The 26,765-nt window shown below is 33.9% G+C and overlaps 1 protein-coding gene across 3 annotated transcripts; it reads right to left on the minus strand.

The window, feature by feature from the left end:
- Window positions 1-676: 676 nt before the first annotated feature.
- Window positions 677-26,400, minus strand: LOC111048651. Of its 3 annotated transcripts, XM_039427529.1 has the most exons (5): window positions 26,113-26,400; window positions 21,863-22,084; window positions 18,278-19,589; window positions 16,780-17,017; window positions 677-1,193 (listed from the first exon to the last, which is right to left on the minus strand). In XM_039427529.1, exons 3-5 carry the CDS (start codon window positions 18,506-18,508, stop codon window positions 1,024-1,026), a joined length of 639 nt encoding a protein of 212 aa, XP_039283463.1. In that variant the 5' UTR covers window positions 18,509-19,589; window positions 21,863-22,084; window positions 26,113-26,400; the 3' UTR covers window positions 677-1,023. The 3 variants fall into 3 exon arrangements, with proteins under 3 accessions (XP_039283463.1, XP_039283464.1, XP_022190274.1); XM_039427530.1 differs by lacking the exon at window positions 18,278-19,589; XM_022334582.2 differs by lacking the exons at window positions 16,780-17,017; window positions 18,278-19,589.
- Window positions 26,401-26,765: the final 365 nt, after the last annotated feature.

Genomic DNA, 26,765 nt, shown 5'->3' on the forward strand with positions numbered 1-26,765 from the left:
CAAGCTATCATGTTCTTATTTGGATAAATCGAATAATAGATAACTACATACTATAATAATGATAATAGTAGTCAGTGCCGGTTGCACTATAGCCAGTTAAATTTTAATCGTGATTAATTCCACGAGAACCATCAGAGAAGGCGTTTTTGAAAAGATGGTTAAAATTTGACCGTGCGACTAGGCTGTTGTGCAACCAGGCCTAGGTGATATTCAAGTCAATAATGTGTATTCTTGTGAGTATATAGGAATGCCACATTGAATTATGTGGCCTTTTTGAATATACAGGTAAAAATAACATGTACTTTATTTAAACCTATTGTACTTTATTTTTTAGGCCTGTGAATACCAATGTACTTCATTCTTCATAAAAAAAAGGTGGCAACCCTAGTCATCACCTATACATGTAAGAAAGATAGCAATTTTAATTTTGTCATCTTTGTCTCTATTACCAGATGCAATGAGATAGTTTTCTAATTCTTGTTTAAAGAGTTTCCAATTATGAACAGAATCTCCCGCCTTCAAGTTCAATTGCTCCGGGGCCTTAAAACTCATTTTGTAGGTTATTGAATTTCACTGCGCAGATTATTACTTGGCAACTACTATTAAACTTGGCTAAACTTCGTTTCACTTCCGACACTTCTGACACCATGTAAAGGTTTTATTATTAAAACACTTATTCATTTTTATTAGTTTATTAGACATACTGTAGTTATTACATCACAAGTTACAACGAACATGTACATTATTTATTAGCGTTGTAGTGCTGCGCATTCTGCCAATGCCTTATGTATCATGAGCATGACATTCATATATTACAGACAGTTTGAAGTTTTAGTGAATTTTACTATATGAATTTTCATTAGTTTCGTGCACTAATGAATTTTGCACTAATGAGCTACTTGAATATTGCTATAAATAATGACAAGATTTCAAATTCAAGTAGCAACCCCAATTTTTTTTTTTTTTTTAAATAAAATTCATCACTTTACAACTGAAATTATACAAACACTGTACAATTTTATGCTATACTAAGTCATCTCCCACAACATTCTCTTCAGCTAGTTTTTTCTCTTTCTCTTTCCTCCTCTTCAAATCCTCACTTTCATAATCTTCTTCACTTACAATCTTGAAGAAACCTGTCATTGTGATAACTTTGGCTTGTTCTATTCCTAGCGACTCAAGAGTTGAAATTGCTGAAACAGAAAAAATAATCACTCAATTCATATGAGTTAAATTTCATGAGTTAAATTTTTAATAAACATAGAACAAATACCTATTTCATATTATGCATTTATACAGGATAAAAAGAGCCTTCAGAAAATATTAAAAGATTAGCTTAATAGCTATTCATGAATTAAGAACGTAAAGCGTGACCTTATTGCTTGAGTGATAATTTTGCGAAAGAATAAAGAAGTTCTACGCTCAAATAACATACAATATTTTTCTACAACTACAGTATAATATTTACCTCCAATACAATATAGTCCAGTCAATAGAGATATTGATTCGCAACAAATTATGGAAAAGCTGAATTTTTGCAGGGTGTTGATATACACATAGTACATAGCCTGGAACCGAAGAGTCCCCATCGTTTACTGTGCTTGCTACCCCCCAGGACCTCCCCGACGTTCGAAACTGCAATGGTTTCTTAAAACAAGTATCTCCATTCCAAATCAAGATTTAGATCTGAATTTGATTTGATCCTTTCAAGGATGAATAGATCTGCAATTAATGTCACATAACATTCCATCGTATATCTATTGTTCAGGGAGTTATTCCCATACATCAAATTTTATATCCTATACTATTAAACGAGCAATTTCTGTTTATATTTTTGGATGATAATATATGTTTGTATTTCACCGGATCTCGAAAACGCCTCTAATGATTCTCACGAAATTCAGAACATAGTAGATTTATAATATAAAAATTCGATTGCACTAAAGTGCGAAATAAATTACTTTTAACACGGCTCTTTCTCGAAGACGGAGAGGTCCGATGCTCTTTCCTCCACTAATCACTCCCACTGCCTAGCAGCATTCTCCTTCTTTTGTGTCTGAGTGAGAAAGCTTTTTAACGTGACGCGGCAACACTCCCCTCCATCTATTGCTGGCAATGTTCCAAGAAGTGAACTGGTCAGCAGGTATATTGGTTTGTGTATGTTACGGAGATGTGTTCATCACAAGAACATGAAGCGAAATGACACGGCGCATCCAATTGAGCGAAGGATGTCCGTCTGTGTCTACGCTACAAACTGTGGAGGGAGAAATGGGTTTCTCCTCTTCATGTTAAAAGTAATTTATCTCGCATTTTAGGTCTCATCCCTGGGAAAACTCGCTGAATGACATTAAAAGGATGATTATTATTCATTCTAGGAAAAACAGCTGATAATAATTATTTCGTCATCTACTGATGATGGAAATGAGTGAGCGAGTTCATGTGTATGGGACTGTGTCAAAATTATGACTCAACTGTTGAACTTTTGTAATCATTCAATCAGGTACTTAGTGCCGGTTGCAAAAAAGCTGGGTTATTTTCAATCCTGATTGATTCCAGTAGGTCTATATTTTGAAATGGTCTTCTCTGATTTGGTTCACGTGAAATTAATCAGGATTAAAATTTAACTGGCTTTTGTGCAACCGGGCCTTTGTGAGGGAAATTTTTGCATTCCTCTGGGAATTAATCTCAATTTACTGTGATTAGATAGAACATTTCTGTATGAACTATGAATATTATTATAATTTATTCTTTCGAAATAAATTTTTTATGCTTTTGTATACCGTACTCCAGAGCAAAGCTTGGTCACCGATATTTTTTCTAATAAGAGTTTACGAATCCATTTTTCGAAAACAATGTTTCATATAAAAGTTATAGCTCGTTTTAAGTAGGGATGGGTATCGATACATCGATGTTTAAAAACATCGATGTTTCAACATCAAACATCGATGTTTTTAACATCGATGTTTACTGTTCGATGTTTTTAACTTATCGATGGTTTTACCTAGACATCGGTCATCCGATGTTTTTCCCAACTAAAAAGTAAAAACAATTCTAATTTTTTAATTTGATACAAGTTTTTTTTCTATTTTTTTGTTTGAAGAGGATTATCTTGAGAGCAATAAACATATAGTAACAGTCTGTTACAATAGTAACAGAATTACAGTCATTATCTCTATGATATTTAGTGTAGTATTCTGTTTAGTGTTTTTTGTGAATATAGATCACTCTTGTGAAAGATCTCGCATAAGTTTTGATTTCCTGCAGATTGCTATTTTTATTTTTCAATCAGGCTCTCTGTATTTTTATGTGAGACTGTTGGATACTCTTGAAGATTTACATTACTTCTGTGGTACTTCTGTGTCATATAGATTTCCAGGTACACCTGACAACAATGCTCCTTGTATTGTGAAAAACGCCTAATTTTCAGCTTCAAGCATCATCACCAACTACATTGTCCTCACATTGATATTTAGCACAACGACATAAGCTCTTGAGATTATGTTCTATGAGAATCACCCGTTAGATGCACTTCATTTCAGTATTTCCTAGTGGAGAGGTGCGCTTAAGGACAACTCAAGGATCAAAATTTCAAACACATAACTTTTGACACAATCCTCAGATTTCATCGTACTACACTTCATCCTTCTCGGTTCGTCACGGCGGTTCAAAATCATGCTTAATAAGTCAAATTCGGTCGAAAAATGGAAAATTTATTGATGAGTGTACTCAAGCCCATATTCCAATACACAGAAAATTATCAATTTCTATATTCAAAGTTGCATGTCTTGTGAAATACTTCTGATAAAATTTCCAAATCTAGTGAGAATGTGGAAATTGTCCCCCTCTACCCACTCCAATAAATAATACTTTCGATTCCAAAACAATTTGGAAGTTAAGATTTTAAAAATGGCGATTTCAGTTTTTACATTTTTTCGTAATTTTACTGTTGATCAAGAGTTTCTAAAACGAGTCTGATACATCATAGAGACTTACGATTGATTACAAATTGTAGATAAATTCATCCTCTACGAGCTCAGTTTGTTGCCTAAAATCCATCTTGAATCACTTTTCGCTATCATAGAACTGCCAAAACCGTTAATATGAGAAAAATATCTACAATTTCCGGATTTTTTTCAACAATCAAATCTCACTTTACAACATATTTTTTCATGAATTGTTTACAGCAGATGAAATAGAAAATTCTATTGTACATTTCAAGATCATGTAATAATTTTTATAATAAGGGGTTACCGAGATACATAGCTTTGAATATAGAAATTGGCCTTTTCTTATGTATTGAATATGAATAAGTACCTACACTCAACAATAAATTTTCTATTTTTTGACCGAATTTGACTGTTGATGCATGATTTTGAACCGCCTTGGTGAGCCGAGAAGAATGAAGTGAAGAATGAAATCTGAGCATTGTGTCAAAAGTAAAAATTATAAGTGTTCTCACTAGATTTGGAAATTTTATCAGAAGTATTTCACAAGACATGCAACTTTGAATATAGAAATTGGTCATTTTCTGTGTATTGGAATATGGGCTTAAGTACACTCAACAATAAATTTCCCATTTTTTGACCGAATTTGACTTATTATGCATGATTTTGAACCGCCGTGACGAACCGAGAAGGATGAAGTGTAGTATGATGAAATCTGAGGATTGTGTCAAAAGTTATGTGTTTGAAATTTTGATCCTTGAGGTGTCCTTAAGCGTGCCTCTACTAGGAAATACTGAAATTAAGTGCATCTAACGGGTGATTCTTGCCCATGAACTTATGTCATTGTGCGAAATATCAATGTGAGGACAAAGTAGATGGTGATGATGGTTGAAGCTGAAAATTAGGTGTTTTTTCCACAATACAAGGAGCATTGTTGTCAGGTATACCTGGAAATCTATATGACATAGAGCGCTCTACCTGATCTCAGATTGTATAGCACAAAAGTACGCCTAGAGGGATCTTGAAATATACATCTAAATTGTAACAATCGGAAGATATTGTTGATTAAAAACTAAAATTCATCAAAATTGATTTTTTCTTCAAATTTTACTCATTTTTGAAAAATTATAACAAAGTACTCATTGGAGATAGAGAGTTCCGAGTGATCTCATTTTTTTCAGAATTATATAATCTGGGAGAGATTTGGCAGAAATAGCTGAAAACTGGAAAATGAGCCGAGAATACGAGGTTTTTGGGCTATCTTGTATCTAGCACAAGGAAATCTTACATGAAGAAATTGGTTCTGGACTTCTCTTATGTACCCAAATAATATATTAAAAAATCAGAACTGCAATATAAATTGCAAGCACACCCCCTTTTTTATGTCTATATTGACTGGATTAATAGTATCATCCATAAAAACGTAGGGCGATAAACGATGTTTAAGAACATCAATGTTCAAAAACATCGATGTTTACTGTTTGATGTTTTTCACTTATCGATGTTAGGATGGAAAAAACATCGATGTTCAAAACATCGATGTTTTGTCTTTCGATACCCATCCCTAGTTTTAAGACATTCTAAATTATGTATCTTAAATAAAAATTTTTTGATGTTCAATAATCTTAATTTTTCAGTTAATCTGAACAATGTAGCCTGCGGTTTTTTGCACTAGATGCCCATTTGAGTAATACTACCACCAACAGGTTTATTTCGGGAAAACTATTCTTAAATGCGTTTTTTCTATTCTCAATGCAATCCACCTCGGAAGCCCTTGATGATACAGATTTAAATTTGGTCTCACATTGTTGACCAGGATTTTTCCTATCACGTGCATTAAATTTCATCAAGAATAAATAGTTTGGAAATTATTGGTTTCTTCGGTTTCAGGCTATGCACTATGTATACTAACACCCTGCAAAAAGCCTCCCCTAATTTGTTGCGTCAAACCCTGTTTTTTATGTACTCATTATCATTATGTATTAATTAATTTATTTATTCTTTTTACAATGAAGCACAGATCGGGGTGGGGGAACTAAAAGTAACTTGTACTATTTCTCTCCAAAAATTAGGTAAATCCGAAATGAGGTTGTCTTCTGGATTTCCACAAAATTTTCAGTCCAAGAATATTTATAAAAACCATTCTTTTGAATTCAGATGTTCCAAATACCAAAATAATAATAATAATTTATAACACTCAGTTTTTTTTGTCTCCATTGACTGGGCTAACAGTGAAACGAGCGTTAGCGAGTTCTCACTTTTGACTTAATGAAGGCCAAAGTTGTTGTCTGTCTGTTTGTATCTTCTACAATAATTTTAGAAAAATTGACCAATCAGCTTCAAATTTTGAACATGTATTCTTCAAACCTTTTTACAGGTTAAGATCATTGGACAACAAAATTGACTTACTCTTTCGTTCTTTTCAGGATAAAAAATAACATTGAAAGTGCATAAGAAAAAAAATTGTTTACAAATTTCATTTATTATACTCAATAAAGCTTTATTTTTTAAAGTTATTTTAAATTTATTTACCCTTTATGTTGTTAAGAATTATATGTTAATTCAGAAATAGAACTTTGTTACAGTAGGATGTTCAACACATGTGTATCTGATAAATTCCCGGTAAAATGTTAAGTCCGCATATTGATTACACCGATATTTGCTATCAAGTTTTATTGATATTGAATTGAAGATTCGATTTTAATTGAGAAAAATGTAATATTACAACAGGTGGCAACCCTAGACTGGCTCTTACTTACTCTTAAAAATTGACTATCAAGATAGCCCAGCGTCCCCCCCCCCATGGGAATGTCCTACTGGTGGGAAGCAAGGGCTTAGTGAACTGAAGTATAATTATATTATTGGGATAAGAGTATTATTGTGAATAAGCATTGCCTGTATACGAGGCTCTTGTATATCGGTCTATAGAAATGTATGCTTCATCTGTGGGATGTCTGGTCCCTACATGGGAACGTGATTTTGGGTTTTCTGATGTGATCTAATCATTTATGGAAGATCATTAAAAATAAAATGAGGATTCAAATAGAATGAGAGAATTTAATTAATTGTAATCAATAGATAACTCCTGTTTTAGCTTTTGATGAATTGTAGGAAGAGTTAGAAATTAATGCTGTAATACATTTATTTACAGCGGTTCATGTGTGTCCCCAAACCAACTTCTTGTACTACCACCCCTTTGGTTCCGCAACTTTATGTAACACCGCTTCAAGACACCCGTTCAGACGACAGGTCTAGGGACGTAAGAGGACGTCGCCGTCAAGCCAAATTCAACCGGTAAAAGCTCACCGCCAAAAACAAGGTACTGTAACCCCGACGATAAAGCAACGTACAGACCAACGAAAGTGCAGTGTAGTGAAACAAAGGTTCATTCGAGAATGTCAATCAAAAGTGGGGATTCAAAATTATTATGAAATGGGTTATATGGGTTACTATCGACGAAACTTGGGTTCAACGGGCTTTTCTTTCTTGAGTAATTTTATGTTGAAGTTAATTATTTGTTATTTGATGACTGATATTGTTTGGTTTTGTGACGTATTGCTATCTAAACGGGGATAGTAATGCGCCCCCGAATCAGATGAAGAATGTCAACAAAGTAACATGAAATTGTTGTTTCTGTTGTTCGATTTTAGTTGCCAATGTTTATTGAAGCTGTTTGTATTTTTCAATTATTTCAAATTGTAGTGTTTTTCTATAGTATAACCCTATTAAATCAGGCATGGCAAGATTAATTGAAGTTTTCTTGACTCTAGCCCGTTCACCTGCATGAATTAGGTATAGACTCAGGTATTTTCTAGATGTGCCGGCCTATTTCTAAATTCTAAATTTTATTCAAAATTATCTTCTTTGGCACACAACTGCGCCGACTCTGCTGTCTAGAGATATTTAAATCTCTGGAATTCAAATTTCCTAAAAAAATTAAATTTTTCATAACTTACTCTAATCATACTAGATCAATTTTTCTGAGTCTATACTTAATAATTCATTCTGTGAACGTGTTAACTGTCAATATTTTGGGTTTGGAGTTGAATGAATAATTCATAGTTGCTACTCCAATTTTTCTGATGTTTAAATAATTGTAGATGAAATAGGGAAGTTATTAAGTTCAGTAAATCCATTAAAATGAAAATCTTTTGAAGTGCTTAAAGATAAAGTTAGGTATCATTGATGCTTAAGTTGAAAGTATTCTAAAACTTAATATTGAAATTGATTTTTGAGAAATTGAAGGTTTAACGGTAGAATAAAAATGGTAGAAGAAACTAGCATAGGTGAAAAACAACTGATTCTAAGTGCTGAATAAATTTTTGTATTCTGTAATTCCGTGAATGATGATAGAAATTATTGTAATGTCAACGTACGTATTCTGGTCTCACGTCTGGTAGTTGAATATCATTATAGTAGTAGTGAAAGTGAATATTGAGATTTTAAAGGTCAACCCAAGTAAATTAGGAAAATTCGGAAATTATTATGGGAGAATGTTTGAGGAAAATAGGATTTTTTTTTTGATAAGTTTAGGTAGATCGAAGGTAATCAGAGAATAAATAGGAAACTGTTTTATTAGTTATTGTTGATATGTAGTTTTGAAAAGTTGATGAGTAGTTTTGGCCTTGAGATGTTTAAACTAAATAATTAGATATTGTAAATTAAATTTGAAACGATGATCAAATCCTTGGGAATTTGTATAAAAATAAGTTGATTCAGATGAGGTTGTTAAGTCCCTTTATCAGTAATGTTTATTCTCGAAAAGGTGAATCAGTTTTATTATTGGAAAAATTTTTTTTAGGTGTGATTTTTGCGGTAGGCAAGCGTAGTGATAGTGTAAAGATCCGTTGTGTTGGTAACGTTTCCTGTAGGCTGTGGGAATTTTTTTGTTTAGTTGAGACTCAAGATTTAGAGGAGGACAAGGGGATGTCCTGCCTGTGTGTGTTGTTGAATTTAGGTAATCGGCGCGAGTGTAGGTCCGTGTCCAGAGAGAACGGAGCACTGCCCGAAAGTTGTCCATGTAACAAATCAAGGAATTTAGCTGTGACTAACCTTGCAAATTTGTACGGTGGAATTGTATAATTTTAGCGAAAGGCACCGAAGATGGTGTGAGCTAAGATTTTTTTTGTATCTAGTAAACGGTCTGGTTTATTCGAGAGTTATGGGGCTCGTCAGTAGAATAACGTAAACCGAAATCTAGAATATTTAGTGAGTCTTCGTAGTGATTGTAAGGAAAACAATCAGCGTAATGCAGTTTAGGGAAGCCCAGTCAAAAGGTTCGTTAATGTTTGGTAGGAAAGTCAGCCGCAAAAACACAAGTAATAATTGGTAAAAAAAAAGAAGGTATTATTGAGTTTAAAGTTGCTTAGAAATTTGGTATGGTAACGAAAATTGAAAGTTTTAGACAACGAATATTTAAGGTGATTAGTTGAGGTATACAAATAAAATAACAGAGAAACTTTTTCGAGTACCTAGGTAATGTTAAAATGGTTATCAGTGAAAGTAGAAATAAATATTGGAACAGTACTGAACGGGTTAAATTAAAATAAAATTAACAGTGAAATTCTTCTAGTTGAATTTAAAATGAAAAGGGAAAATCTCTTGAGTTAAGCATGAGTTTAAATTATTCTGTAGTTGAGAGTTGAAAGGTTGATTAAAAAATTTAAATGGGGATATAAGGTAGAAATATGTAGGAAAGTTCGTGTCAAAAAGGAAATAGAATTTTTGTTGGGAAAATTGAATTGAGGTAATTAACAGTAGTAGGACCCTTTAGAGATAAGTAGTCAAAAAGAATTAATAAATAAAAAAAAAAATAGGAAAATCTTTAATGAAATGATAAATTTTTTAATGATGAATAGTAAAATTGCAATCAAGTTTTCCATGTGAATAAGTTGAGATATTTTGAGATCTAGTAGAGTAATTGAAACTAGTTGGATATGAAATTTATTGTTGAGAAATAATTATGTGAGGCTCAGTAAGGTTGAAATGTCAGTGAACTTGAGAATCAGTAATAGTGTATTAGTAGCCTATTAATGTGTTAATGTGTTGGTAAATTCAATAATGTTGGTAATCAGAAGGCAAGCAGTAGCAGTCCAACAATGCTAAGTTAGAGCTGAACTTTCATATTATTAAATCATGCGATGAAAAGTATGCTTCCAGTGTTTAGAGAAAATGTCACGTACTCTAGTGAGAAGCGAAATACAGAATTATTATTGTCGATTAAAGCCTGGCACTCGATCATAGTTTTGTTTTGACTAGCGTTCTGTCGTAAAGATTTCCTACTGGAATATCATAATGAAAAGTGTTTTTCTCATGATTGTGGAATGCAAAATCGCGCTTGTGTCATATAGCTCTCGCGTTGATCTAATAATGCAATTTCAACCATTGTTATCTTTGAATCGTAGTCTATGTAGAATAGTATTGCCTTCTGAATTGCTTTATATTGTTAAAAATATGTTGCACTCTCAACTCTATAGTAATGATAGTTAGATTTCAATACATTCAGCAGAGTGAAAAAGTTTCATCCTTTACTATTATAATCAACGTACTCCATATTTTACAACAGCAGAGTAACATAGAACCAATTAAAACTATGGTGGCCCCGAGTCGTCGAGGAATGTAGATTATGGAATTATCTCTAAAACTTAGCCTTCTTGTCGCGACATAAAGTGCGATAAGTTGGAAAACAGCAAGCATTGAAATTATAACAAACTACCGATTTTGCAGTTACTATTTGGTCCAAAGGCTCTAGAAGCCACGCGACGATTGGTCAAATTGATTCCATTCGCCCAATAGGAGACCTGTTTCTAAATACAGTAGTGGGGATTCCCCAGTCGAGAGACCAGATTACGTTCCGGAGGACACTTTGCTAGGAGCACTACGAGAGTAAAGATGTAGTCACTATGTTTCCCCCTTTTTGGCAGGTTTATAAGTTTATTTCATTAGTTAATGTAGGAGCTAGTTTTATTTTTATTAAAGTTAAATTCCTAGTAGTGCCATGTCCTGAAAGGTTTAATTGTGTTTCTTCATCATGTACGAATAATTGTTTCTTCAAATAACCGCTAAGGTACGTAAATAAGGTTAAAATATAATTTAGGGAATTTAATTGATTGAAACTTCCATAAGAGTATTGAATTAATTAAGCCTGTTATTTTCAAGTTAATAATATTGATTGAGAATAATCCTTTTGATTTTATTAGTGATGGAAGATAATTATAAATTTTTTTCTACAGAAGTATAGAAAGTTTTCAGTTACGTTACATTGAGTTATTGTTTCTGGAGATATATTATCGTAGAGTATTGCTGAAAGTCAGGAAGATAGCCTTTAAATTGGAATGAAATTTTAAGATTATGTTCATATTGAGTTTATGACATTTTTTAATTTATATTTTTCAGACTCTGTTTTCTTATGTCATTAAGGCTTTTGAATGATTTAGTAAATTTCTTATGATAGAAATCTTAATAGATGAAGAAGAAAGTTTTTCTTCTCCAGGAAATTAATATTAATGAATGTTCAAATTTTAATACAATTTAAATTATTTTCTATGTGTCTACTAATTTTATTTAATTAAAGGTAAAAACTATCCACAAGATGAATCTTATAAGGCAAACATTATCTTTCCTTAAAGTGAAATTTTCAATATTTTTTTCTTTTATTGTGTTATAAAGTGTCTTGTTTTATTAGGTGATAAATTCATAATTTCAGTTGATACTAGTTTTTGGACTTGTATTTGTAGGTAAATCAAATCATAAACTCTGGAATGTTCATTTTTAATTAAGGTTCTGAGCAGTTTTGGCGAATGCCCGTTATTTACACTTGGATTGCGTCCTATAGTTCATAAATAATAAATAAAATAAATGTTGGCTGGCGCACAAGTTTCCAACAATACTAGCCGAGCTACTATATGAAAAATTATATTTGATTTCGCAAACCAAACGAAAAATATCATATAAGTTAGCATCATTTCAATTTGAATTATTTGTGAAGAAAGATCCATTAATTCTGATACAAAGAATCAGTAGTTTAAAGATAAAAATCTATATAAAATGAGGATTCAAATAGAATGAGAGAATTTAATTAATTGTAATCAATAGATAACTCCTGTTTTAGCTTTTGATGAATTGTAGGAAGAGTTAGAAATTAATGCTGTAATACATTATTTACAGCGGTTCATGTGTGTCCCCAACCAACTTCTTGTACTACCACCCCTTTGGTTCCGCAACTTTATGTAACACCGCTTCAAGACACCCGTTCAGACGACAGGTCTAGGGACGTAAGAGGACGTCGCCGTCAAGCCAAATTCAACCGGTAAAAGCTCACCGCCAAAAACAAGGTACTGTAACCCCGACGATAAAGCAACGTACAGACCAACGAAAGTGCAGTGTAGTGAAACAAAGGTTCATTCGAGAATGTCAATCAAAAGTGGGGATTCAAAATTATTATGAAATGGGTTATATGGGTTACTATCGACGAAACTTGGGTTCAACGGGCTTTTCTTTCTTGAGTAATTTTATGTTGAAGTTAATTATTTGTTATTTGATGACTGATATTGTTTGGTTTTGTGACGTATTGCTATCTAAACAATGTAGCCTGCGGTTTTTTGCACTAGATGCCCATTTGAGTAATACTACCACCAACAGGTTTATTTCGGGAAAACTATTCTTAAATGCGTTTTTTCTATTCTCAATGCAATCCACCTCGGAAGCCCTTGATGATACAGATTTAAATTTGGTCTCACATTGTTGACCAGGATTTTTCCTATCACGTGCATTAAATTTCATCAAGAATAAATAGTTTGGAAATTATTGGTTTCTTCGGTTTCAGGCTATGCACTATGTATACTAACACCCTGCAAAAAGCCTCCCCTAATTTGTTGCGTCAAACCCTGTTTTTTATGTACTCATTATCATTATGTATTAATTAATTTATTTATTCTTTTTACAATGAAGCACAGATCGGGGTGGGGGAACTAAAAGTAACTTGTACTATTTCTCTCCAAAAATTAGGTAAATCCGAAATGAGGTTGTCTTCTGGATTTCCACAAAATTTTCAGTCCAAGAATATTTATAAAAACCATTCTTTTGAATTCAGATGTTCCAAATACCAAAATAATAATAATAATTTATAACACTCAGTTTTTTTTGTCTCCATTGACTGGGCTAACAGTGAAACGAGCGTTAGCGAGTTCTCACTTTTGACTTAATGAAGGCCAAAGTTGTTGTCTGTCTGTTTGTATCTTCTACAATAATTTTAGAAAAATTGACCAATCAGCTTCAAATTTTGAACATGTATTCTTCAAACCTTTTTACAGGTTAAGATCATTGGACAACAAAATTGACTTACTCTTTCGTTCTTTTCAGGATAAAAAATAACATTGAAAGTGCATAAGAAAAAAAATTGTTTACAAATTTCATTTATTATACTCAATAAAGCTTTATTTTTTAAAGTTATTTTAAATTTATTTACCCTTTATGTTGTTAAGAATTATATGTTAATTCAGAAATAGAACTTTGTTACAGTAGGATGTTCAACACATGTGTATCTGATAAATTCCCGGTAAAATGTTAAGTCCGCATATTGATTACACCGATATTTGCTATCAAGTTTTATTGATATTGAATTGAAGAATCGATTTTAATTGAGAAAAATGTAATATTACAACAGGTGGCAACCCTAGACTGGCTCTTACTTACTCTTAAAAATTGACTATCAAGATAGCCCAGCGTCCCCCCCCCCCCATGGGAATGTCCTACTGGTGGGAAGCAAGGGCTTAGTGAACTGAAGTATAATTATATTATTGGGATAAGAGTATTATTGTGAATAAGCATTGCCTGTATACGAGGCTCTTGTATATCGGTCTATAGAAATGTATGCTTCATCTGTGGGATGTCTGGTCCCTACATGGGAACGTGATTTTGGGTTTTCTGATGTGATCTAATCATTTATGGAAGATCATTAAAAATAAAATGAGGGATAAAAATACTAGTAGTTCTGTGAACAGTAGACCTCGCGCAATTATGAACCGCAGCCTCCTTGGTGTGTTTCAAGATAAGAGCAGTGGATGATTAACATTAATTAAACAGCACCACATAACCGTTCCAATGGCAGATGGAGGACCAGTTCATGCGATCAGTAGTTGAGCACATGGGCAATTGAAAATAGCTGTAAGATGACAACTATAGCAAGACAATTCAAGGATTGTAAAATAATCAAGTCAAATGCTGGTAAAAGATAATTGTACTGAAATTTATTGCAAATCATGTAAGTCTTCAAAAGGATAATAATTTTGATATAATAGGCACTAGCCAACAGAAGTAATTAATAATAAGTTTTAAGAACATATGCACCAGGGCAATTTATAACAGACTTGATCTTGGAATAATTATAATATTGAGAATACAATGTCTGAAAACAAAGGCTAAAATAATTCAAACTGAGAAGGCATAGAGGCTAAATTGAATGCATAGAAAATATATCTTATAAAAATGGGTACTAGATTTTATTGAAATTGAATACGACAATTTTAGTAAAGTACAAAATGAACATAGGTTAAACAGCAATTTTAGAACAGGAACTTAATCAAAAAAGTTATGGATGCTAGGTATGAATAGTAGATATTGGAATTGTATGTTTGAATATAACAAAACATAGGTGTCAGGGCTGAGTAAAATAATTAAAACTAAGTGTTTCAATATACAAAATTGTGCCACTAGGGCCAAATGTCAAATCAAGTGATGAGATTAGAACTGTATGTTTCAACATAAGTCAATAGGCTCTAGGGCCGAGAGTCAAATCAAATAGTAAGCTTAGAGCTGTATGTTTCAACATAAGTAATAGGCGCTAGGGCCGAGAGTCAAATCAAATAGTAAGCTTACTCAAAGCTTAGTCAAATTCATAGGCGCTAGGGCCATAAGAGAATAATTGAAACTGAAGGTTTCAACATAACAATGTAGAACTATGATTAATACTCAACTGAAAGAATTTCGTGGTTTTCAAGCAAGAAAAACCAGACAGCAATATGTAATACTCCAAGGTTGTCAGGAGACAGGGCTGGACGCAGGTAGCAGGAAACATCATTGATACAAGAAGTACAGGTTACAGTTTAACATCAGTGGAAGACATGGGGGAGTTCGTTTGCATGTAGAAATTTAATTATGCCTTGAATTTAAGTGATCAATGAAATTGAATTGAGGCAATGAAGCTGACTAAGAAACATGAATGAAGTTTGTCGTATGGTTGAAGTCAGATCCGAGTTTAAAGTTGATGAACAAGGCACAAAACTGTGAATAATATAACATAATACATCACCGAAACTGAAATTTTAGATTCTGAAGATTGATATTTGCTTGAAGCTTTTAGATAATTTGGGTTTTACTCGAAGGATGATTGAGAATCATTTCGATGGCAATTGAAGACAAAATTCTCAGCTTTCAACTACATTACAACGACGGCCAAAGGATGAGACAGGAAGAGGAAGGTATACCAACCTCGAATTGAAGTGCAAGAAGTCGGACACAAAATGCAAAATAACATTTAGTGAAACACCAGTGGAGGTTTTGGCTGATGCATCAAAAACTACCCTTAGTTTAGTGGTTGTAGAGTCCAATTTAAACACAGGGTGATGAGGGATGAAGTATCCCTTTTCAGTTTCAGCAAGTGGCGGCACAGCAGTCATGTGATTTAGTGCTTGATACTCAGACATAAAATCAACATATTGTGACTTCAGATCCGGATTGGAGGCAAGTCTTTTTTCAAGTGAGTGAAATAGTTTTTCAGCTTGGAACTTGGACTGTCCCAGAGTGTGAAATGTATCCCTACGTGGAAGTGTCACAATAAATCGACCATCAGAATTTCTAGCAGTATGCTGATTGTAATGCTCTTCAACACTAGTTGCTTCAGAAGACAAAGGTTTTGAGGGTGATAATTCTGCAATCTTCCAAAACCTTTCCAGTTGGTTTGAAATCTCCCTAGTAGATACATTATGATTTGAAGTATCTGACCTGATAGAGATACCAACCTGATACAGATATGATCTGATACAGATACCAACCTGATTAGAAGTTTGCTCAGAAATACTGGAGACAAGGAAATGAGATGTGTGTTCAGGTAAACATATAGGCTTAGAAAGTTTACAATTCCCAAAAATAATCCAACCAAGTTTGGTGTTTTGCATGAGTGGTGATTCAGGAGATACATAAATTTGTCCAAATGTAGTAATTGAAGCAGAGACACCTGCACCAAGCAAAATGTCAATATTCCTGGATTGATAGAACTGTGGATTGGCTAACTTAATATAAGTAGGAATATTTAAATTAGCAGGATCAAAGCTGACACCTGAATGCTGGATGGGTTGTGAAATTTTATCTACAACTATACAATTTACATTTGTTGACCAAGTTTGATCAATAATTGTATTGATTGAAACAGAATGAGCAATTGATGACCTGACATTGCTGTTTGATACCGAATGTATTACAGTATTCAATTGCAATGAGGGAAGTGCAAGGCTAGATGCAAGTCCCTGAGAGATCAAACAGCAGTCTGAACCAGTATCTAAGAGAGCTACACATTTGATCATTTCACTCTTCGAACTAACTGCAATTATTTCGGCAGTAGGCATAACTGCAATAGAAGACTTGAGAGGTAGATTTCCAGATGATGCAATATTTGTATGAACTGAGACTGGTGATTGAGACATTGATGTCCTCTCAGTGGATATTTCATCAGGATTAGAATTCAAATGCAAGTCAAGCAGAGTAGAATTAGAAGCATGTGACTTCTGGTTGAATGGTTTTGTCTTAACCTGTAATACATTGGAATTAACAATGCTCTTACCACTGACATTGTTAGATTGATTTGGAGATGGACCATGCAAAAGTGAATGGTGGGCCTTCCCACAATGGCGACAAGCTCCGGAGCAAGGATGGCCAAGGACGAATGGCTTCAAGCAGTTGAAACAGAGTTTCCTTTTTCTCACAGCTTCCCATTTGTCAGCTAGAGTCATTCTTGACAGTGATGGACAGCCAAACACTCTATGAGTAGTGTCCTTGCAGAATAGACAGGAGGTTGATGACTGAAAATTGTGATTATTATTAGTTTGATGATTATTATTTGATCTTACATTTGCATTAGTAGAAGCTGGAATATTATTCCGAGAGCCTTGATGAGGCTGTGAATTGGATTGCAAAGCAAGAGATTGTGAGATTTTGTGTTGAGATTCCATATACCTAAGCAAAGTTTCCAAAGTAGGAGTCAACAGCAACATATCTTTCCCAGTCTCTTACAGTAGCTGAATCAAAACGACTAATTACCCTATGCATAGTGAATAGATTCCCAATGTCAATACCATCAATCGCAGATAGTGCAGTGATATGTGTCTGAGTGGAATCAATTAGTGTTCTCCAAGACTGAGGGGAACTTGAATGGAGCGGTGGCGGTTCTAGAAGAGCACTAATATGTGTATCAGCAAGCAATCTAGAATTGTCATATCGTTCACCAAGAAGTCTCCAAGCCTGCTCAAAATCATTTTTACCAGTAGCAGCATTTTGAATTTGGGTGAGAGCCTCACCACTAAGAGACTGCTTCAAATAATAAAATTTTGTGAATGACGAGAGTGCTAGATTGTAAACAACCAATTTTGAAAAAATGGAACAAAAGTCAATCCAACTGCCAGGCTCACCACTGAAATGTGGGAGGGGAATAGGAGGAAGAATGAAATTTTGAACTGTAGGTTGATTGAGTTGTTTACATTGTGACTGAGGAGCAGGAAAAGAGAGGGGTACTGGAAATTGTTCAGGTTGTGGACATTGATTAGCTAAGGTCATAGGTTGATTAATGGGTGGTGGAGCAGCAGAGTTTGCATGAGAATATATGGATTCATCAGGAATTACAGGAGGATCATTACATGCTGCTTGTTCCTGGTGAATTGAAAAATTTCTAGTAATCAAGTTAAGTTGAGCTATCAAAATTGAAAATTTTTCATCATAACAGAATGCTCTTCTTGAGATTCATCAGTTTCATCCTGGGCCAAATCCTCAGGATCAAGTTGAAAGAAAATCTCATCATATTTGAGAGCAAGATTTGAAACCTTGGTTTTTACAACTAGAATTTGCTCATAGTCAACAACACTTTCAATTGTGAAAGTAAAATATTTGTCATGGAGGCTTTGTAGCTCTTTAACAATGACATTCCTCTGCATGAGGATATTAGTTTCGGGTTTAGGACCCATGATAGATTCAATGACTCACGAAATCCTTTTTACAATCTGGTTAGCTAGCTTGGAAGTTGTACATCTGCAGTTGACAGGTTGGTAGATGAGATATGGGTTACTAACCAAGAAGTTGAGCTGGATCAGGAGTGATGCTCCATCAGATAAGACTCCAGGTAGGGATGGTACAATTGTAGATACGTGGAACATAAAAAAGTACAAAAGATTTAAGTGCAGTGTAATGTTAGGTGACTTATGAACTAAGTTTTGTACAAAGATGTAATATTTATTTATCCTGATTATAAAATACCTAGAAGTTGCAAAATAAGATTTTATAGGGGTCATCTGACTGATCATACGGTAACATGAACTCACAGGCTGCTAGTGTAAATCCGGTCCGGACGACCAAACAATTATATGGTGTGTTTCAAGATAAGAGCAGTGGATGATTAACATTAATTAAACAGCACCACATAACCGTTCCAAAGGCAGATGGAGGACCAGCTCATGCAATCAGTAGTTGAGCGCATGGGCAATTGAAAATAGCTGTAAGATGACAACTATAGCAAGACAATTCAAGGATTGTAAAATAATCAAGTCAAATGCTGGTAAAAGATAATTGTACTGAAATTTATTGCAAATCATGTAAGTCTTCAAAAGGATAATAATTTTGATATAATAGGCACTAGCCAACAGAAATAATTAATAATGAGTTTTAAGAACATATGCACCATGGCAATTTATAACAAACTTGATCTTGGGATAATTATAATATTGAGAATACAATGTCTGAAAACAAAGGCTAAAATAGTTCAAACTGAGAAGGCATAATGGCTAAATTGAATATGTACATAAAAAATATGTCTTATGAAAATGGGTGCTAGATTTTATTGAAATTGAATATGACAATTTTAGCAAAGTACAAAATAAACATAGGTTAAACAGCAATTTTAGAACAGGAACTTAATCAAAAAAGTTATGGATGCTAGGTATGAATAGTAGATATTGAAATTGTATGTTTGAATATAACAAAACATAGGTGTCAGGGCTGAGTAAAATAATTAAAACTAAGTGTTTCAATATACAAAATTGTGCCACTAGGGCCAAATGTCAAATCAAGTGATGAGATTAGAACTGTATGTTTCAACATAAGTCAATAGGCTCTAGGGCCGAGAGTCAAATCAAATAGTAAGCTTAGAGCTGTATGTTTCAACATAAGTAATAGGCGCTAGGGCCGAGAGTCAAATCAAATAGTAAGCTTACTCAAAGCTTAGTCAAATTCATAGGCGCTAGGGCCATAAGAGAATAATTGAAACTGAAGGTTTCAACATAACAATGTAGAACTATGATTAATACTCAACTGAAAGAATTTCGTGGTTTTCAAGCAAGAAAAACCAGACAGCAATATGTAATACTCCAAGGTTGTCAGGAGACAGGGCTGGACGCAGGTAGCAGGAAACATCATTGATACAAGAAGTACAGGTTACAGTTTAACATCAGTGGAAGACATGGGGGAGTTCGTTTGCATGTAGAAATTTAATTATGCCTTGAATTTAAGTGATCAATGAAATTGAATTGAGGCAATGAAGCTGACTAAGAAACATGAATAAAGTTTGTTGCATGGTTGAAATCAGATCCGAGTTTAAAGTTGATGAACAAGGCACAAAACTGTGAATAATATAACATAATACATCACCGAAACTGAAATTTTAGATTCTGAAGATTGATATTTGCTTGAAGCTCTTAGATAATTTGGTTTTACTCGAAGGATGATTGAGAATCATTTCGATGGCAATTGAAGACAAAATTCTCAGCTTTCAACTACATTACAACGACGGCCAAAGGATGAGACAGGAAGAGGAAGGTATACCAACCTCGAATTGAAGTGCAAGAAGTCGGACACAAAATGCAAAATAATTATTTTGAAAAATAATGATTGACTAAGAATGATAAATTTCATCACAAAAATATCAAGTGTAGACAAAATAAGAATAGATTGTGAAAATAAAAATACCAATATAGACAGTGAAAAGCAGTGATTTACAATGTACACGAAAACATATGAGCCAAGCTAGCAAGATGGCAGAGAAATCGTCTGCATGACAGTGTACTACAAATGACAACATAACCTAAAACTAAAACTGAATAAAAATATAAAATATACAAGGTGAGTGCATTGTGAATTTTAACACTCCTCTTATATTGTCCATCAGAGTATATATCCTGTCTGTATGTCATGTCGGCGAGATATCAGTGTGAAAAGACTGAAAACGGCTAATGGCTGTTGAGGTTGGTGTATCAAAAATACTAACATCAAAAGCTAATCTCTTTCAAGACATACTGGCATCAGGACAGCCCAAGTTCAAAGCAGAGAAAGTTGGAGAGACAATACTATGTTATTTTAGTTATTCATTGCATGCGTTCTTGCACGCAATCAATAGTTCATTTATTTATTCACAATGGAGACACCGGGTTTCCCCAAATATGTCTCATTAACAATAAAAATTGTACAGATAGGAATGAAAAAAGAAAAATAATGATAAAAATAATACGAACTTGTGCAATAATAAATAATACAAACAACAAAAATACCACCTAATGCAAAAATGAAAAATACAAAGATTTCGAATACTTATGAAAAAAGTAAAAATAAAACAAATTGGGAATTCAAAATTTATAAAAATTAAAGAATATAATAACAATAATGAACAAAAATTGTATCAATAGAATAAATAACATTTTTAACTGAACGACGTCCCAAACAAGAAGCACATCCACACTGATACACTAACTATTTATTTGATCAGATCATGCTTACACAAGATTCAATTATCATAATAACGCTTTCCGGAATTTAACGCGAGAAAACCAGAAGACATCTAGGCGCCCAGACAAGCTGTTTATAGTTCTTTGCATCCTATTTAATAGTGCGTAAAAATTGCATTCAATGAGGCATGCAATTTATAGTCTACACAGATGTTGATTTTTCACCAAGTTACATTGAGATATTGAATTGCATGCGTCATGGCATGCAATTTATAATCAACTCAACAGCTGCTTTATGGTGAATAATTCTATAGTCTGACTTTTTCTCTGATATTGACGTATGAAGGAGGCTCCTTTTTCCTTTTATATTATCCTTGAAATGCAAAATTTCCAAAAACCTTGTATATACGTCGACGCGCAATTTAAAAAGGAACATAGCCTACCTGTCAAAATTCATGAAAATCTATTACCGCGTTTCGCCGTAAATGCGCAACATATAAACATTTAAACATTAAGAGAAATGCCAAACCGTCGACTTGAATCTTAGACCTCACTTCGCTCGGTCAATAATATTTTTAAACTTAGTTACATTCATCAAAAATTAGAAAAGATATTTGATTCATTTTTTTAATGAGCATTATTTGCATTTTGATTGAAACTGCAAACAGATCCAATTGAAATGAATTACTAATTAGCTCTGCTCAAAAGAAAAAGGCACAGGGAAGAACATTTAGAAGGAAATAAATAAGAAATTGAGTTTTCATTGATAGTCCAGTAAAAGGTTGTATAAGGAAATAATTGGAACCCAATGTTCGACCCCCAGTTCTGTTTGGGGTAGTTATGCGATAAGAATATCAAAGACAAAAAATAACATTGGAAATGGAACATTGGACTAAATTTAGCCATCCATTTGAGATACATTGAGCATAATTTAATGAAGCTTACCTTTGGACTGTGAAGCTTCAGCTTCGGTTTTTAATCCAGCATCCAGTGCATAATCAAGTTGGCCCTTCTTGGTAAGATATATCAAACCTAAGAAGGCATTTCCTGAGAAAAATAGGTATAAGAACGATAGATTTCTGTGTATATTAACTCCAGTTTGTTGATCGATAAAATAAGCTTTCTTCCTAATGTACCTTCTCACCCAACGTAGTAGATACATGATTGCTGAAAAATAAAATAAATTCAAAATACACACGATAAATGAAATATCTAAATTGTAAATTTATATCATAAGATCACATCAACGGTATATAGTTAATACTGAATTATTCTCAACTTTCTGATTACTTAAAAATATGCTCTATTCAAGACGCAACAGTTCATAGTTCTATTTACTGTATTAAGTTTTTTGTACTGTTGTTCTTATATTTTATTTTAAAATATTCCAATTTCATGTATTCTAAGCAGTTTAATACGTTATTGAACATATACCTCATAAAAACATTTATGGAAATTGCAGTGGCTTATCTAGGAATTGATTTTGAAGTTACACACCACATAAGTTACATACCCAGACCGGGTACCCGAGATTGGAGCCTTCTTCAATTTTCCTTGTTTCAATTGAACAAGAGAACTGGAGTCTTACAAATACCCATTTGGCTGGCCACTAACTACAGAACATGCATGATGAACATGTGTGTACACACACATGCCGTCATACAATATTGTTGTCATCACAGCGCAAGACTTCAATCGAAATGTTTGAGGCTAGCTATTTGTATATTCGATTTTTTATTGTTTATTTTTTCTCTATTTGAGGTTAAATTATTTTTGTATATTATAACTAGTAAATTTCCTAGTAAATAACTATATACATTTCAACTGGAATCCCTAATGCTGAAGCTTAGGCTAGGCGCACACCAGTTAGTCAAGACAAGACAAGACATGATCAAACACGTTCAGTCACAATACTCCACATAGTTGCTTATGAAGACATGTGTAATTGCAATGACTAATCAGTGTGAGTTGCGTTATAAGCAACTATGTGAAGTAGATAGATAGATTTAATTCTTTTGCTATCGGACCATACAGTCATCAGCAATGTCAATAGAATATTCATAACACTTAACACTTAATTTATTATAAAGAATGTGTAAAAAACTCCTCCAAAGAATAGAAGGGGTTCGCACGCAGATGATCAAATAGTGATTTGCTGAACAAAGAGACTGGACAATTTTTTATTGACTCTGGCAACCTATTGTAGACCTTTGTTCCCAAGACGTGATGGGACTTGTGTACTTTGGTTAATCTTGTACGTTGGGTATCATGTTGTTGTCTTTGGCGGGTGTTGTATGAGTGAATCATACCTATTGTGTTTATTTCACTCTCATTTTTATGTATATATTGGGCAACAACATAAATAAATTGGTTGTAAACCGTTAATATTCCAAGAGAAACAAATAACGGTTTACAATGTTCCCTGAAAGTGGCCCCCACTATTATCCTCACACCTTTTTGCTGGAGGAGAAGAACACCAGAAACATGACTATTCCCACCCCAGTGTAGGATACCATATGACAGAAGACTGTTGTGGCTACTCTGTGATCACACATGTGTCCACTTTGATTTGGTTCCCTATTATATTAAGACACCAGGATGGAATACCAGTTGTGATTGGTGACCATGTGTGATGAAATCTGGAACACCAGTGAGAAACTAAAGTAATGTTCTGACCAAAATCTGCAGCTTTGCAGAGTCTGTGGATGGATGGATTTAAAAAGATCTGTCGCTGGCCTAATCAATGCGGGTGTCCAAACTGACATCTGTGTATCTACCAGCCAATGTTCCAAGAAAACTCTGCTCGCATGCAGATGTTTTCGAATCGCTCTAGCTATGTTCAGACCAAGCTATTTAACTCTTCAGAGTAAAAGAGCAATATCTGAACGTCCGCAGAGATTGTGTTCACACCAAAAACATCTGTGATCCGGCAGAACTAATTTTGCTCTGTTCTCAGTTGCACTCTGATTCCAAAATTTTTATTTATTACATTTATTTTAAATTTTTTTGAGCAAACGCGAGTCAAATTATTTATTTCAAGATGCTCATCTTGAATTAGAATTCTTCTATCTCCATTTTTACGTGATTCACATTTTTGATGAGAGATCTTTATCGAAAACATCCGTTTGGATGCCTGGACAAAATCGCTTCCACAGCAATTCGAAAACATCTGCATGCGAGTAGAGTTTCCTTGGAACGTCAGTTAGCAAATACATAAATTTTGGTGTGTACACCCACATTGATTAAGCCGGCCACAGATCATTTTAAATCCATCCATCCACAGACTCTGCAGAGCTGCAGATTTTGGCAGAACATTACTTCTGGGAGCGATTCTCTTCAGTCATCCAAGCGTGTATGTTTTCGATAAAGATCTCTCATAAAAACCTAATCTCGGAAAAATGGAGATAGAAAAATTCTAATTTCAGGTTCAGCGCCTTGAAATAAATAATTTGGCTCGCGTTTGCTCAAAAAAAATAAAAATAAATGTAATAATTGAACGTTTTGGAATCAGACAGCAACCGAGAACAGAGCGAAAATAGCTCTATGGGTTAGCAGATGTTTTCGGTGTGAACACAAACTCTGCGGACGATTGCTCTGTTGCTCTGCAGAGTAAAATATCTTGGTCTGAACAAAGCTTAATGATGTCCCAGCGGTATCAGACATATAGTGCGCCTAGTGTAATGAAAGCAATAAGAACATATGCCCCGCGACTCATTCGAATATGATACAGGCTAAGACTATTAGGGAGCGGACGTCACTTGCAAAATTCTGAATGAATGGCGTATGGAGAAATTTCATTGCTAACAACATCATAGATATAAAGGTGAAGTGGAAAGTATACAGAGCAGTCATAAGAACAGTGGCAACATATGGAGCTCAGGTGTGGGGTTTTAAAGGCTATGATATGTTAGAAACTTTGCCAAGATTTTTCGCTAAGAAACTTTTCATGCTACCCCAGTTGACTCCCAATTACATAATGCATTTGGAACTAGATTTAGAACCAATTTTCATATTTATTGTAAAGTTGCATGTTGAATTTATTTTCAGAATAATAATGAAATTGCCCCGAGGAAGGCTACCTCGAGTATTAGCAGAGAAGATATTAAGAAGTAAGATTTCATGGTATAAAGAATGGAGGAGCTGGGACGAGGAATTCGGGTGCAATTTGATAAGATGTTTAAATGAAAAGAGTGATTGGAAGGTGGAGTTGAGCTGCTTGTGCGGAAAAATGAAACAGAAGATGAGAGATGAGTGGATACAAAACGCGAACGAAGCAGTTTCATGGGTTGTATAGACAGTTAGAGCGGCAAAACGATAACAGATCTTATCTTGAGTGTCTTTCTGATAGGAGGAAGATAAGCTTAATAATTAAAGCAAGGGGATCCCTTTTCCGCCTCAATTTTTCTCATGACAGAGACGAAATACAGTGGCGATGCTCACTATGTAATACTTGCGACGTAGAGAATATGTTTCACTTTATGGGTGGGTGTCCGATATTGGGGGGTGCTCGTAAAAAATAAGAAATGATTTAATAATAGAATTTAATTATTAGTAGATACCGACTCCTGGCAGACAACCTTCATGGTTATGCCATAATACTGTAGTGTCTTGTTGTTTTTTTATTTATAAATTAGGTTATGTAAATTTTTGGAATTTCTTTTTTGTTTTCTGTTATTTCTTAGTATGAATTACATTTTTTGTATGAATGATATCTTGTTTATAAATAAAGACACACACCAGACTCAGGCTGGGCAATACTTCTTATTGTGTTTATTATGGTAGGGCTAGAAACACCAAATTTTGGTGGCCTGACACCAGGTTTTGTTTTTGTCTAGTATCTCGCTTTGATTGCCAGCCCAACCACCGCTGAATTAGATAGCACAATACTATCTAACAAGTAACGGCATTTGTTTATAAAGTTATTACAGTAAATAAAAAATTTGTATGCCTACATTTCAACAAGATTTACAAATTGGATGTTAACATCTTAAATTGAATAATAATTTGCATGTCACCATCGATGATTACCTATATAAGAATATCAGTATAGAAAATATTGTTCTCTAATTATATTGAAATATAACTGTATTTTCAATAAGAAATAGGCTAACGTAATATAAGCTTATACGCTAAATATTTATACGTTTAATTTTATTTGATGGATCAACAATTATATGTCAATATTATTCGTTTACCTTTTTGTTGAGAGCTAATCGGTTTGTTTCTTACAAGAAAGTATTATTTTTGAAAGAAATCTAAATTGATTCTACAAATTTTAAGGTTAGAAAAAGAGCAAGCAAGAGGTTACAGGCTTACAGGTTATTCATTGGTTATCTTCAGGGATACTTTTGAGTCAGTGACTCGGGTGACCCAGAGCCGAACAAAATGGCGGCTGACCCGGGACAGACTAGTGATCCCAAAGACCTTAAAGATGCATATCTCTTTGATATAAAAGATCATATCTATGATCATAAAGATCATATCTCTTTGATATGAAAAGATGATATCTCTTTAAGGTCTTTGAGTGATCCCATGGAACGACAACCAGACATCGACCGGTCGATGCTGTTTGGCGCGTACCTTTGAATATTCGGATAGCGTGAATATTTGAATAAAACACACACACACACACACTGGTGTGACACTAAAAGTAAGTTATGTTTTGCAAAACAAACATGGCTCATGCTGTAATAAATGAGTTTATTCTAGGAGAATTGGATAAGGAACAGAATAACAATAATTATTATGATGCACCAACCATTGTAGGGCCAGTTGCTGCGGTTGTTGTGGAGGAATTGGAAAATCCTTTAAGGGTTTTCAATGAATTATTCCAACAGGAACGTAATAA

This window comes from Nilaparvata lugens, chromosome 4 (genome assembly GCF_014356525.2).
Source record: "Nilaparvata lugens isolate BPH chromosome 4, ASM1435652v1, whole genome shotgun sequence".
NCBI classification, from domain to species: Eukaryota; Metazoa; Arthropoda; class Insecta; order Hemiptera; family Delphacidae; genus Nilaparvata; species Nilaparvata lugens.